Source organism: Cyprinus carpio, chromosome B5 (genome assembly GCF_018340385.1).
Source record: "Cyprinus carpio isolate SPL01 chromosome B5, ASM1834038v1, whole genome shotgun sequence".
Classification (NCBI taxonomy): Eukaryota; Metazoa; Chordata; class Actinopteri; order Cypriniformes; family Cyprinidae; genus Cyprinus; species Cyprinus carpio.
The window spans coordinates 17,691,377-17,707,116 of NC_056601.1; the positions used below are offsets into that span (position 1 = coordinate 17,691,377).

General features: G+C 37.5%; 1 protein-coding gene across 1 annotated transcript in view; it reads right to left on the reverse strand.

The window, feature by feature from the left end:
• Positions 1-15,740, reverse strand: part of kiaa0825 (KIAA0825 ortholog) — a 118,423-nt gene that overhangs the window by 78,801 nt on the left and 23,882 nt on the right. Inside the window, 5 exon segments of the mRNA XM_042724637.1 lie at positions 2,081-2,271; positions 6,463-6,610; positions 9,389-9,654; positions 14,501-14,710; positions 15,324-15,409. Coding sequence (XP_042580571.1) covers positions 2,081-2,271; positions 6,463-6,610; positions 9,389-9,654; positions 14,501-14,710; positions 15,324-15,409 — 901 coding nt within the window.

Sequence of the window (15,740 nt, forward strand, 5' to 3'; positions counted from 1 at the left end):
TATTATAATGTAAAATAACTTTTTTTATGTTAATTCACTTTTAAATTGCAATTTATTCATGTTATGGCAAAACTGACTTTTTAGCAGTCATTACCAGAAATTATTCTAATATGTTGATCTGGTGATCAAGAAACATTTTTTATTATTATCAATGTTAAAAACATTTGTGGCTGCTTAATATGTTTGTGGAAACATTTATCAAATAGATGCTGTTCTTTCTATTCATCAAAGAATCCTGAAAAAAATAAAATAAAATATTATATATATATAGCACGATAGGACAGTGGACATGACAGGAAGTAAAGTGGGAGAGAGTGAACGGTCCTCGAGCCTGGATTCAAACTTGGGACAGCCGAAGCACAACTGCATTATATGTCAGCATGCTGTGCACAAGGCTATCAGCACCGACATATTTCAGGATTCTTTGATAAATAGAAAGAACAGCATCTATTTGGTAAATGTACAGTAGTTACTGTTACATTTGATTTTTTGCAGACTTGCTGAATAAAAGTATACATTTCTTAAAAAGAAAAAAATACTTACCCCAAACTTATGAACTGATGTAAAAATTTAAAAAATAAAGAAAATCTAGAAAGTCTAATATCAACCACTACTATATCAATAATGCATCTATTTTCAATTGCACACGTATCAGTAACTCAAACCTTAAATACATGCATGTCCAACTCAGTTCAAACCACTGAATGTGTGTACTTCTGTACAGTCTCTCAGCATCCAGAGAGGTCATGCTACCCACTTTGGTTTCCCTATCAAACTCAACTTTTCATCACCTACCACCAAGTTCTGCTTTATAGCACAGAGAAAGTTTCCCTTTCACCAGATAGGAGAAAAAGAGGAGGGAGCAGAGGCAGAACCCATCTGCTTGGCAGACCCTGAGCTCAGCCGGCATCGAAGAGCTCATAACCGGGTGTCCTTGCAGCAAAGCTCATCTGCTGAAACAAAAACCGGTCACTCCATTCATTCCTTCCCTGCGGCCCTGGGCGATCTGCTCTTTCTCATCAGTCCTGGAGTGGAGGGGAAGCGTGCTCTTGTGGCATCTTTAACCACTTTAAGTATGTGTTAATGCTACGCACAAGGCCTGGGCGGTTGGACCCGGTCTAGCATGAAAGAATTGGGCCCTCCGCCAGGCGCTGAAGCAGGGCCATGTGCTAACAAAGAAAGACTGTTTTACAAATCTGAAGATCTGCTTTGACCCCCGGGCCGAACACCGGCATAATCACTAAAGCATTCAACACTGTCTGCTAAGCCCGAGGTTCCTGATAGTAGGTGGGCTTGTGCTTCTCAGTGCAGCAGAAATACGGTAAGATCATTCAATCAGACAGCATGGATGACTGCTCTCTGTTAGAATGTGCTTGAGTGTGACCGCTGACCACAAGATGTAGACGGGTGACTATAACCATGCATGGCCATTTCCTGCATGACGCATCTCCACAACGTAGCAATCGAATGCACATGAATGCTACACGCTACACAAAATGGTACATGAGAAACAGAGCAGATCAATTGGTTGTTGGCTACAGCCAGACTCTTACAAAATCCAGCAGGTTCAAAAACTTTTTTATAACTCTTTAGGGTTGGGAATTGTGAGCCGATTGTTATGTAGAACCATTCATTTTAGTAAAAATTGTGGAAATTAATGATCTTCATGACATTCGGTTTCATTATCGATAATATATCATAGGAAATGGTGTTTTATTATTATAAGGGCAATGGAGAAACACACAAAGAAAGAAAGAAAGAAAGAAAGAAAGAAAGAAAGAAAGAAAAGAAAGAAAGAAAGAAAGACAAAAAATAAAAAATAATTAAAAAAACATATTTATAATTATTTATATTACACACACACACACACACACACAAGTATGTATGTATAAAACAAAACAAACAGTTTTTTAATACATAATGTAGTTAATAAAATCATAGAACAGACAAAATGATAAGAAATGGTATTGTAGTAATATAATGGTGGAAGAGCCCATTCCCTGCCCACACAACTTAAAAAGTAGCAACAGCATTAATGTAAAAATGTGGCAGGTTTTCAAACTATCTTCATATCTAGTACCTGATCTGGGAGAGTCTTTTGTAGGAGGGTCGTGCTCTGGAGTACATCTGAACTAAGACCTCCAGGGTCTCACACAGCACCTGGGCCAGGGTCTGCCGGGCCTGCAAGGGGGCAACTGTGCCCCAAAGGTCACTCCGCAGGCCTGTGAGAAAATAGTGCCACATCTGGATGGAGAAAGAACACCTTTCACCCTGAAAAAAAAATAAAAATAGGTGAAGGAGACAAAGAGAAACCTGTAAAGATATGATGACAATATCATGGCAAATATATACAGAATATAAGAAAAAGAAAAAGACAGAAGGTCTTTCCAGACAGTCTTCCTCTAGACCCTCATGGTCATGCCACCTGCATGCTGCACCTGGACCCCTCATTACCACAGAGAGAGAGAACACATGGATACTTTGAAGTTTTAATCTGGATATTCAATCACTGCTCCACTGAACATTAACCAGACATACATGCACAGTGACCAGGTCATTCCTGTTACGCAGTACAGTCTCATCACGTGTGACTTTACATATTGGATAAAATATCGTAACTGTAACTCATAACTCATGATTTTATGGAAATCACATTGTGTATTATTGTGTACATTTGTGTATTTTTTCATAATACACAACAATAACAAAAATATGAAAACACAAAAGTGTTTTAAAAAATTCTATTAATATTGAAGTTTAGGCATATGTTGCTACTTTTACCAGCAAAATAGCACATCTTTTAACATGAAAAACTGTCAATTTATTAAGAGAAGCTCCAGATGTTTCTGCAATTTTTCTTAACTATAGATCAAACAAAACAAGTTTTCTTTGAAATATCAGTTTTATAGCTTTTTCCTAAATGAGGTTTTATAAGTTTTTCCTGTGTCCTTAATTTCACTTTCCATCCTGTTAGTCTTTTGCAATATCCCTTTAAATAACAAAAGCCATTGACATTATCCTCCAGAAAGTGATATCATTTTTGGCCGGGGAAAAACAGCATAAACATGAGCAAGTATAAACAACAGATTTGATGAATTATGTGATGTTTTGTTGTATTAACTGGTTTGTTTCGCTTTAAAACAGAGGTTTTATCCTCCTGCAAGAGACCCTCTTCCAAAAATATAAAGGCAGCTATATTTTATGTATAAATCCCAATTAAGAAAAATATTAAGTTATTATAAAGAAATGTTAAATATTTGGCTTTTAAAAAAATTAAAATATTTCCTGGAAGTATGCACTTTTTTTTATATTTTTTGTCCAGCCATATGAGTACAATATAATCCAAAATTCATTGTGTAAATAATCAAGTTTAAATTAAAAACAAGTTTTAATGAAAGTTTAAATGTATTATAAGTTATTTCTGCACTTTTATTAAAACAAATTATGACACAATACTCTTTTTTTAAAAGTTAGTGCATAACAAGAACGAGCTGACTGATCTAAAGGGTCAGACTTCTTTTCCTGAAATGCTTCAGAATTTTGTGATACAGTACATGCTGAACAGCTCAAACAGAGAATCAAGAATTAGAAACAATTCAGAAAAGGCAAAAATGATAAAAAGGACGAGAGACCCTTGTTTCCTAAGAGGCTAATTACTTTCAGGCAAAGAGGAAGCAGCATTAGGAGTTCACAGTGTGACCAAAGAGAGATTATTAACAACCATGTACTACATCTCCTAATGAGAGCTGGGACGTGGTCCACCAGTGAGCCAGGGCTAAGTCAGCCATAGAAAGAGACACACAGGGCCATGACCACACGTCCGGACCCAGGGATTTAGTGCTAGTGACTGGGCCTCTGGAAGCGCTTGGCCCTTTGGCATTTGCTCAAGAGGAAGTGAAATGGAGGGGTGAACGGAAGAAGGCAAAAGAGTGGTGGGGGAAGAGGGGATACAGGTCAACAGAGGAGCAGACTCGCCGAGCCAGCCGCACACCTGCACACAGCAGGCCAGTCTGCCCCACAGCCCCGCAACGGGCAGATGTGTGCGTATGTATCCGTGAAACAGCTTATGTGTGCGCAGATATCTTAATGGAGGTAAAGTTAGGGCTACACTCTTCAACACACAGATGGTTGAGTCTAACGCTGCCTCAGGGCACCACAAGCCCCATTGAAATGACTATGAGACATTATGACAATCACATAGCTCGATTATAGCTTAAACCCAAGAATATTTTTCTGATTAATATCCTTATGCTATTTAATATAAATATCAATGCTGAAAATTTCATTTAAGAAGAGAATGTTTGCTGGTTTTACAGCTGCAAAGAAGACAATAATACAAAACTGGTTTACTCCTCACATGTGTGCAAAAACATTTTGGATTCACAGCCTCCTTAAAACAGTGACTTGTGAATATACAACAGCACGAATGAACTGGCCAAAACTAGTACCATTGATGCATGGCAATGTTTTTCTACCAAAATGTTGGATTATATAAATAAATGACTATAAAAAGGTGTTCTTCTTTCAGATTGTAAAAATGTTTTGTTTGTTTGAATGGATATGGTTTTGTTGAATAAAAAAAAAGAAATAATAATAATAATAATAATATAATAATAACAACAATACTAATAAATCAATGCTGAAAAATTTGGTCTGTTTTTAATTTTAATAAACAATATTTAATTCTTCAGCAACTGCAGCCAAATGAATTCAAAATGCTTATAGCAAAAAGTAAAAATCTGGTTAAAAATAATAAATATACATTTATATATATATATATATATATATCTATATATATATATATATATATATATATAGATAGATAGATAGATAGATAGATAGATAGATAGATAGATAGATAGATAGATAGATAGATAGCAGCGGGTAAAATAGGTATTGAACACGCCACCACCACTGTAGACTTGAGGGCTTTATAATTTTCACCAGATGTCGGTAACAACCCAAGTAATCCATACATACAATTTATGTTATGTGTATTAAAATGGAATGACACTGGGAAAAAGTATTGAACTACTGAAATGTATTTAATACTTTGTACAAAAGCCTTTGTTGGTAATGACTGTTTCAAGACGCCTCCTGTATGGAGAAACAAGTCGCATGCATTGCTCAGGTGTGATTTGGCCCATTCTTTCACACAGTCTTCAAATCTTGAAGGTTCTGTGGGCCTCTTTTATGAACTCTGATCTTTAGTTCTTATTTTCTATTGCATTCAAGTCAGGTGATTGGCTGGGCAGCTTTATGTCCCTCCTTGTTTCATATTCTACATCCTGGTACTGTAGGTTTTGGGACTGAACCAGCTAATATTAATTAATTTAATATTATTAATTTAGAATATTAATTTATAAATGCGCACACAATTTATAATTTACCCATTATTTGCTTATATATTATTTTATATCTAAAACATTTTAATAATACAATTTAATTAAAATCTTCATTTAATTTAAATTTCTTTAAATTTAATAATTTTTGGATGATGATGCAAACAAACAAACTGTTGAATGAAATTTGTGATTAAAAATGTTCATTAAAATAGACAGTTTAAAAGAAATAAGACACATTAATCAAGCTACAAATTCCATATCTAATGTAATTAAAAATAACCAGTTTCAGTTTTAAACAGCTTCCCCAAATAATCCTTTGTCTTCCACTGGTCAACAAAACAGATCCACAAACCAAACCAAACCAAACCAAACCAAAACAAAACAAAACAAAACACAAAACAAAACAAAACACAAAACAAAACAAAACAAAACAAAACAAAACAAATTACAACATTCACAATGCCAAACTATATATTGCTAAAAACAAAGCAAATCACAAATATAATAGCAAATATTTAATATATTGGCTTGCCAAGCCCTAATGTGTATTCGAAAAATAAATAAATAAAAAAGAAAGGAAAGACAAGAATGTTTTACATGAACACGTACTGATTCTATTCAATTTGTCAAGCTGTCTGAGACTGGGATATTTGTGATTGGTTACAAATGTGCCCAGCATCCTCAAGCATTTTAAATAAGTGAGATGTTTTGAATGCGCTTATAAAAAATGCTCTTTAGTATGGCAGCACTGAGGCTGGATGTACACACCTGACTCCTTTTATGACAGCCTGAGAGAAGTCAACTAAATAGTCAAGGACAATGTGAAACAGCAGCATGCAAATCCAAGAATTTAAGAGGGAGCCTATTTAAGAATACAATAGCACAATTTATCATTTATTAACCAATGTCACAGCATTTCAGTACAGATACACTTATGATTTGAATGTGAATATGCTCTGTGATTTAACAACAGCTTTGTCCTTGAGCACAGTATAGAGGTAAAGGGTGTTTTGTCTTCTAATAACCTAACTCAACCCTAAAGAAATGCCTTCAACAGGCTTACATGTAACATGAGCTATTATTGAAATACTGCCAGAAAAGCTACAGCCATCTGTACCTCGTAAAACGGGCTGGGGTCACTCCAGTAGTGGCTCTCGGCATCCTGTAGTATACTAGCGGCACACACATGGACGCAGTAGCTGGTCAGGTGATCGTGCAGGGCTGCCATCACATCCGATCTCTGAATGGGCAGCAGAGTTAGAGGCCTGAGGTTGGAGACATCAAAGACACAAGGCCTGGTTTAAGGCAAAAGAGGTGTAGTTTACAGGTCAAAGAGACACTAAGTGATTAATATCAGCAAATGGCTCCTATTATTACCTGTCAATCATTCAACACCTCCTTCTTCCTCCCCTAATATTTCCTCATTCCCTCTTTTCAAGTACAAGGCCACACAGACAGTGTGATACCCTTTTTTTCTGAATCTCTCTCTCTCTCTTTCTGTTGTTCATTCTTGGCTTTAACCTTACAAATACATAGGCAAATAGTTCTGTCAGAGTGCACCAGCTCGCATACGTCTCATTCTGGTTCTTTACAATCCAATTATAGCATTTTAGTGAATCTGGCATCCATCTGACAGGCTGCCTGGCCAGGAAAACCTGGGCTTGACAAAGTGTACTATAAATCAGTGAACTTTAGCATAACTCACCCTCTCCAAACACTTTTCATTTTATGTACAAATGCACAGGTCAAACCCAAGCTGAGATTTTTTATATACCGTTTTATATTCGATTTTTATCATCCATGCAAAGATTTGGAGTTATTTATGAAATCAGGGGTACCACACCATAGAGGATCAGGCTTCATTGTCATTCCTTACACCACATCCACTATAGAAAAAAAGGTGGAAATAAGGAACAGCTTTTGAATCATTGATGAATGTACTAGGGCTTTTAAAAAAATTAGAATTCAGAATAATCGTCAAAAAAAAAAAAAAAAAAAATCCACATTCGAATGCAAAAACACTGCATTAGAATTTTTGGTCTGCATCAGCTGTCAGGCAGTCTTGTCAATGGCGCACGAAATGCGACAACGATGTAAGTGTCATTGCATTTTAATGCTTTTGTTAGCCTATTCAGTTGAACCCACTAGATGCGGCGCTGCTGCATTGTTCATTCAATATATTGCGGAAAACGAGAGCATCAGTTTTTATAAAATTCAAAACATAAAAAAAACCAAACAAAGAACTCAAAACAAAAATAAAATCTATAACAATATCTATAAGCGTTGCACTTCGTTCCAACCGCCTCTCGCACAAGAGAGCAGCATGTTTAGAAAGCCATGTAAAATTAATGTAAGTTCAACTTTTAAAAAAAATGTCTCAAGACTTTATTTCGGTTTTTCCCATAGACTGTATAAAAACATGGACGTAGTGTCTGTGACGTCACCTGTAGATTCCTGAAGTTCGTTTTTGAAGCTCAATGTAGGCGAAGCCGGCAGTCGCCATCTTGGCAGCGCGTCAAAACGCGTCACTCCCAGATAATCGAAAATGGGCAAAAAGGCGGGAGCTAGTTGTTGAAGCCACGCCCACCTAGCTCGCCAGCAGTGTCAGCAGTGGCAATCCATCTGTCACTCAAGTGACCACGCCATTAATTATGCAGAACTTTAAAGCTTAATATAATTTAAACAGATGAGTTATAAAAAAATGCACCTCCCTCACAGTTGTCATGAAGGGCAAAATTAGCTATATAGACCAAAATAATTTTTTGAACCAGGTTGTAAACATGTTTTTTCTGCTGTAAAGTTGGGCATTTTAACATGGGATTGACTCCCTTTTGCAGCCAGCCTCTAGTGGCCAGTTGACAAATTACAGTTTAAGTCACTTCCTTGTTGGCTTCACAAAAGAGAGAGCGGGAGGTTGCCGCTTGATTTTTCCCCATCCCACTGTATCTCATGTTTTTAAATGAAGAAAGAAACCTACTTCTGTGATTGGTTTTTGTTCCTTTGTATTAAACTATACATACTTTTTTTTTATTGTTTAAGCAACTTTATTAATTAAGTATATATGTTTTATGAACATTATGCACTTTTTTCAAAGATAGTCATGTTATTTTATTACGTTTTGAATAAACGTGCATTGGTAATATTTTGCTCAATGCGCCCTCTTGGGGCCTCAGGAGAGAAGCCAAAAGCTTTTGAAAATGCAAATAAGAAAATGTACAACATAAAATGAAAAGGAAAATGTAAGATTTCTAAGTTTTTTCTCCTTCTTCTTTTTGTCATTATAATTACAGTTTAAATTATATTATATTTTATGTAAGTATACAAGCATAAACTACATTAAATCTTGATTGCTTTTGGCTTTAAAGGTAAGAAATAAGATACATAAAAAAAAATACATACATTTTCTGAAAAAAAAGTCATATGTTTTAACCCCTTACCAGTCACCCCCCATTTTCAGCATGGAGACACAAATGACATACCCAAAATAAAAAGGTTGCTGCTCATGAGTCTTTCTTACTAGACACATAATCAACATATATTCACATTGTTTTTTTTGTTGTTTTTTTTTGCAGACAATTTTGCATTAAATTTGATCTTGTTTTAAGGTCTCAACTCTTGCTTTGGTCCCACTTTATATTAAGTGGCCATAACTACTATGTACTTACATTTAAATTAATAATTTTATACAATGCACTTATTGTGTACACACATTGTACATTGTACTTATATTTAACAAAAAAAACACCTGCATGTAATTACATCTGTGATTAATTTCTGTAATTACATTTATAGTTACACTGTTGACTCCTCCCTTACACCTTAACCCAGCTTTAAACCTACCCATACCACCAAACCTGTTTCTAGCAAGACTAATGAGAGTAAACAATGACAAAAATTTTATTTTTGGGTGAACTATACCTTTAAGAAACAGATTTTTATGCACTGTATTTATACTTGATCTAATTGTAGTCTAGCTGAAAACACTGTATGTTCTATAATGGACATAGATGAGTTTGGTGCTTTATAGAATAAGTGTAACTCATATGCGTGTGGAGTCTCTGAGCTGGCTTTCATAGTGTGCAAGTGTCTGGTGGATGTACACACTGGTGGCCATCAGAATAGGCAGGTTCTTGAAGGGAGCTGAGGCCGGCACTTCCCCTGCTCTCTCCTCTAGTCTGGTCAGTAGGAAGGAAGTCACACGGCCACATACCTCTACGTAGCTGGAGCACACGGGCAGCAGGCTGTTCTCTCTAAATGCCACAGCCAGAGGGTGAAAAGCATCCATCTGCTCCACAACATCTGCACAGAACTGGAAATAAAGCAAACATGTGAAGTTACTCGAATGTGTTTTTATAGATAATGAATACTTGATAATAAATGAATCCCTCACTTAGTTAATTCTTTTGTCCTTACAATATTTTCTAATGATAAAAACACTTAAACATATCAAATGTGCTTTATTTTATTTTATTTTATTTTATTTTATTACGTTGCGTTACAGGCCAGTTTTTCCAGGAAATAAAATGGGGAAGAGAACGGCTAGCTTGAGAAACATCATAACATAACATACTGGAGCACATAAACAACCTGTCAGGCTTTATCTTCGACACTGATGGATATATTTTTAAAGCTAAAGAACTACTTTGGTGCTACCATACTGTTACCCACACTAGACAGGCTTCCTTACTATCGCAACCATTCGATAGAATTATTTGCAGGTAGTTGTTGTGAAATAACTCTCAGGTACTCCATCCTTTCCGTCTTAAACCAACAAAAAGTATTCAACGCCATACAGTAAGAAATTCTTTATCATACAACACTCAAACTTCCCTTTTTGAAGACCAAAATTGCATTTCAGCAGCTCATACAGCTCTTCCATATGCGAACGTACTAGCATTTGTAGTAGAATAACCAAATCATCCATGCCGATATGACTGTGTGAGACGTTCAGGGCCATTTTCTGATTCAAATACCTGCAGTTCCCCTCCTGTGACGCCTGAAGAGAGAAGCAACACTTATCTCATTTTTCCACATTTGTCCTGGAGGAAACGGGGAATCAGCACTGGTATTTTCTCTTCAAAATGATTACGAAAGTGTGTGTGCCTGTTACATCTGCCTTACATTGCCTCAGGAGGCATGCAGCTTGAAAGGAAGACCCCTAAGGGTTATTGCCAAAAAGAGGCAGCCCTGGAACAGAACATACACCAAACTTCCTCCACCTATATTTCTCCTACCCTTGACAAATGAAGACATCATTGTGGATCTATCCCCATCTAGCACTTCCATTTCTCCCTTTCTCCATCCCTCCTTCCAGCCACACGTGTTCAATGCAGATTAGCAGTGACGGCAGTGAATCTGGACATGCTGAAGAGCCAGACGCATGTGCTAGGTTCACTGTCAAATTTATATACCTATAGAAATGAGTTACGATGCCGGCCGATTCAAGAGCAGTAAAATATACGTGTGCATTGTATATATCTCCCTCCACACCACCCTTTCCCCCTTCCACGGGGAGTTACTGTGTCCCAAGGCCTCTGCGAACATGGACAAAAAACTCCAGCACATGTTAAATGAAAACTTTCCCAATAGCAAGTCTATCAATCAAGCACGAACAGGCAAGAGAGAGGTGACTTCATGCTTCTCCACTAAACTTCAGCATCTGCATTACACAGACTGCCGTTTCACCATGTTCAGGCACAATAGATGCAGCATAGCAGGGTTATCAAGATAACATAATTTAAAGGGTTAGTTCCCCCCAAAATTAAAATAAGGCTGCGTTATACTCACCCCCGGGGCATCCTAGGTGTATATGACTTTCATCTTTCAGACAAATCCAGTCAGAGTTATATAAAAATTTGTCTTTGATCTTTCAAGCGATATCATTGCAGTCAGCGGGTGTTGCATTGCTTCAGTCCAAAAGAAGTTAAATAAAAAGCGCCCATCCAAAAAAAAAAAAGTGTCTCAAACGGCTCCGGGGGGTGAACAAAGGCCTCCTATGGCGAATCGATGCATTTTTGTAAGAAAAATATCCATATTCAAAGCAGTTCCTGGGGAATGACGTATGAGGTCAGCTTTGTGCATGCGCCGCTCAGAAGTGACATACATGGATATGCAGGGGAGAGATCAAAACAAAACAACAGTCAAGAATTAGAAGTACAAAACGAGGATTTGTAAAAATGTCAGAGGATTTTGATATAAGCCAAGAGGAGACTGGTTTTCCTTTGCTAAAGTAAGGAAACTTTGCTTCCTTTGCTCCTGTTAACAAACATTGGTTTTCAAGAGACTCACTGGCGCATGCTGACCTCACACATCATCCTCCCGGAACTGCTTCCGTGTACAATTGAGGGGTTTTCTTTTTTTTCTAATATTGTTGTATTAATATTAACATCATAATAGCTTGCATTCATATCGCATAAAGATTTGGCACTCTGTATTGATACTAATACGGTAACAGGTAACATTTTTTACCAGTGCTGCTTTTGACATCCCAAAAGCATCCTGAGAGACCTTGCCAAACTGGAAGCCCCTACAGGCTGAACAGGTCTTGAAACTGGACAGCGAGTCGATAACAAGCTGAGTGTTGTTGTTATAAGCTTAGCGGGAAGTGTGAGAGAGATGTGGGCGAGAATGCAAAGATTCGCCTCAATCCAAGGTGATGAGGACCCGAGAGGTGTCGGTGAGATTTATGGCTTTCTAAAGCCTGCTGCTCCGGTTCGGAGAACCCTTAACTAGAGCAGATCAAAGATATGGATTCCAATAGGACAGCCACCGCAAGGTTATTTCTCAGCAAAGCTTTAAAACATTTAAGAGCTCAACTCTGCAGCGGTCTTCTTGCACCTTTGAACAGTGCTAAATCCTTCTCCTTACACAGGGTTAAGGACGATCGTCAACATGAGGTGGTCAATAGCTGGATGGCGGTTTCAGGTTGATAAATGATTCGCTGAAATATTATGCAGACGGGAGGTCTGGCAACTCTGAGAGTTCGAAACAAAGCATGAATGTATGAATATGAATGGCTGAAATATTGATCTCTGTAATACATCTGGACTGACTACGTTGTGGCTAAGTCAGGCCTGGGCTAGCATAATGCTGCCTACTTATGGGCCATCGTGACATGTGTCAAAAAGAAAGGGTTTTGAGACACTCAGAGCAGCAGAGAATGCAAATAAATGCACATGCTAACCTTTGAGATGAGGGCTGCTCATTCTGAAGCACTGACCTACACGTAAATGTGTTGTACAGGTCTTGAGTGTGAACAAATTTTGACACTTGTTAGTGATGTGGTTCCTGGGGTGTCAGCAGCATGTGAAATGGTATGGAAATCAGATATGAACGCAGACATTCTAAACTTCAAATTGCTCAAAAGTGTATTTTTTTGTTGTGGACAAATGTTTAAAACAGGTTTGCAGCCAGAGGTCAAATATAAACAATGTCTGAAAAAGTAGCAATATGAAAACCCTCAAAAAGCATTTACTGTATAAATACACCACTATTTAAAGTTTGGAGTTCGTAAGAATGTTTAAGGTGTTTGGAGTCTCCTCTTTGAAATCACATTTATTTTTAAATTGAACAGTTTAATTTATTCCTGTGATAACACTAAATTACTCCAGTTACTTCAGTATCACATGATCCTTCAGAAATCATTCTAATATGCTGATTTGGTGCTCAAGAAACATTTCTTATTATTATCATCAATGTTGAAAACAGTTGTCGCTTACTATTTTCCTGAAAACCTTGATACATTTTGTTCCAGGATTCTTTAATTAATAGAAGGTTCAGAAGAACAGCATTTATTTGAAGCAGACATCTTTTGCTACAAGTTTTAGTCTAAATAATTTACTGCAATCATAATTTACACAATTTAATGCACCCTTGCTAAATAACAGCAATAATTAAAGGGGTCATGAACTGAGAAATCAAAATTCCCTTGATCTTTTGACATATAAGAGGTCATTGTTCTATAAAAACAATCTTTAAGTTTCAGACTTCAAAACTTTCTCGTTCGTCTAAAAACAGCATATACTGAAGCCAATCTGCCAAAATGACAGGTTGTGGAATGTGCCACTTTATGACTTAACAGTGTGGCTAACTTTCGCTTCCGCCTCCTCTGAAGAAAATCAACGCCCACTTCTACATCGCTGCCTGTTTAGCCCCACCCACCAATTTGTGTAAAGTAGTGTAAATAACGAGAGAGGCAAACCGATTTGTTTACAAACAAGGCAGAATTCAACACAGGATTTTCAGAAAGATTGAAACATAGATTGAAACAAAGATTGAAAGATTACAGTGCCAACTATATTGGATCCGACAGTAATGTTTGATATGATTGAGTATTTATGTTTTAACCTAAATCACAGCAGTGTCCATCTGTGAAGGACACAGGCTGTCAAACATACACAACATTTAGCCAATCATAGCAATGGACGTTTACTTCGGAGTCTACAATCCACCACACCTATATATATATAAATCTTGATAACATTATAAGTGGACCTCAGAGAACAGTACAAAATAATAATAAAAAAGGCCATTTAAAAAAAAGGCAGTTCATGACCTCTTTCCTTCCAAATATGAAATTAAAATGAAAGTGTGTGTGTGTGTGTGTGTGTGTGTGTGTGTGTGTGTGTGTGTGTGTGTGTGTGTGTGTGTGTGTGTGTGTGTGTGTGTACAAACTGTAAACTTCGCTTAAGTTTCATTGTGGACATCTATGATTTTAACAAGAAAAAAGGACTGGTGCAGGAGGTATGCAGGGGCTGAAACACCTGCATCCTATCTCAGCTCAGAGGCTGTACTTTGGGGCTATGATGGCTCATCAATCTGCCTGAGCTGCAGCGAGTGGAGCTTGTCTCAGACGGGGACCTCCGTGATGAGGGATAAAATGAGGCAAAACACTTGGCTGTAGAGCAACCCAACGGGACCAGAGAGGCTCCTAGAGCCACGGTGCCTGCTCAGGATGAGCACACATGTCATGTCACTGTGAACCAGTGGAGTATTTCAAAAGAGAACTCTAATAAGCATATTAAATATTAGTTGACTTTTTGGGGGGCCAGTAACGCACTTTTTGAAAGAAACTTATACTTCTATTCAGCAAAGATTACATTTTTAAATATAAGAAAATATGATTGTTCATTTAATACATAAACCACTGATGTTACCTTGGCCACCATCCTGGGAGAGTCTCTTTCTGGGCCATGACTATGGGTAACAGGGGTAATGAGGATGTTGGTAGAGCCCAATGCATGTGTGGCTTCCTCCTGCTGCAGATTCTTATTGCAAACGTCATCCAGCACCACCTTCACACAGTGAGCCATATGAGGAACAAGGTCTCTGAATGCAGCCCTCCAACCAAACTCAAGACACACCACCTGAACACACAAGCATAAGTATTGTTGTTGGTCATATGGGAATATATGTTAATGGTTTCAAAATAAAACATGCATTTAAAGATGATATTACAATGTTATAAGGTTATAATGTATTATTACAAGAAGAAAATCTATTCACTTCTTGCTCTTATAAAATTCACCGATGACATAGTGTTGCTAGGGTGAAATGGGAGGCTTTTCCTTTTTTTGTTACTAGTATTTTTTCCACAATATTTTGGGTTAGAAGTTCACTGAAATCCATAACCCTGAGTTACAGCAAAAAAGACAGCAATAAAAACACATTTAATAAATGTCTGCATTTATTTAAATCAGTGGTTCCCAAACCTGTCCCGGAGGCCCCCCTGCCCTGTACATTTTGTATGTCTCCCTTATCTAACACACCTGATTCCACTCATCAGCTCGTTAGTAGAGACTGCAAGAACTAAGTTGGGTGTGTCTGATTGGGGATACATACAAAATGTGCAGGGCAGGGGGTCCTCCAGGACAGGTTTGGGTACCACTGATTTAAAAGTAAGGCTTCTTTTAAATGAAAATGAAAAATGTGTTTTACAATACTTTCACCATTCGTGATTAAATAAGGGATGTGTATCACCTCTGTGCTTTGCAGCACAAGATCAGTAGCCGCTTTGTCTTCTGCTGCCATCACCTCCATATCATCCCTGACCTTCTTCAGGACCCCTGCATGGAAAAAGCAAAAACACACACAATGCATCTACAGTAAGCTGTCACTACAGCTTTACCAAAGGAAATGTGCTCCAAATCCTCTAATTTCCAGCTCATTAAAAACATTTCACGCAGGAATATCTCATATGTTCCGTTAGCATATTAGCATATGCATTCACGCTCTACATGGTGCCTTTGGAAAATAAGTCAATATGTGGGGTGCCAGGGTCAGGCTAGGCCAACATATTAAACTCCTCTGCGCTGTGACGACCTACAAACAACAGCGTGATTTGCTCAATAAAACGGAAAAAAAACTAAAAAGCAGACACAGTAATTGCAACAGTAA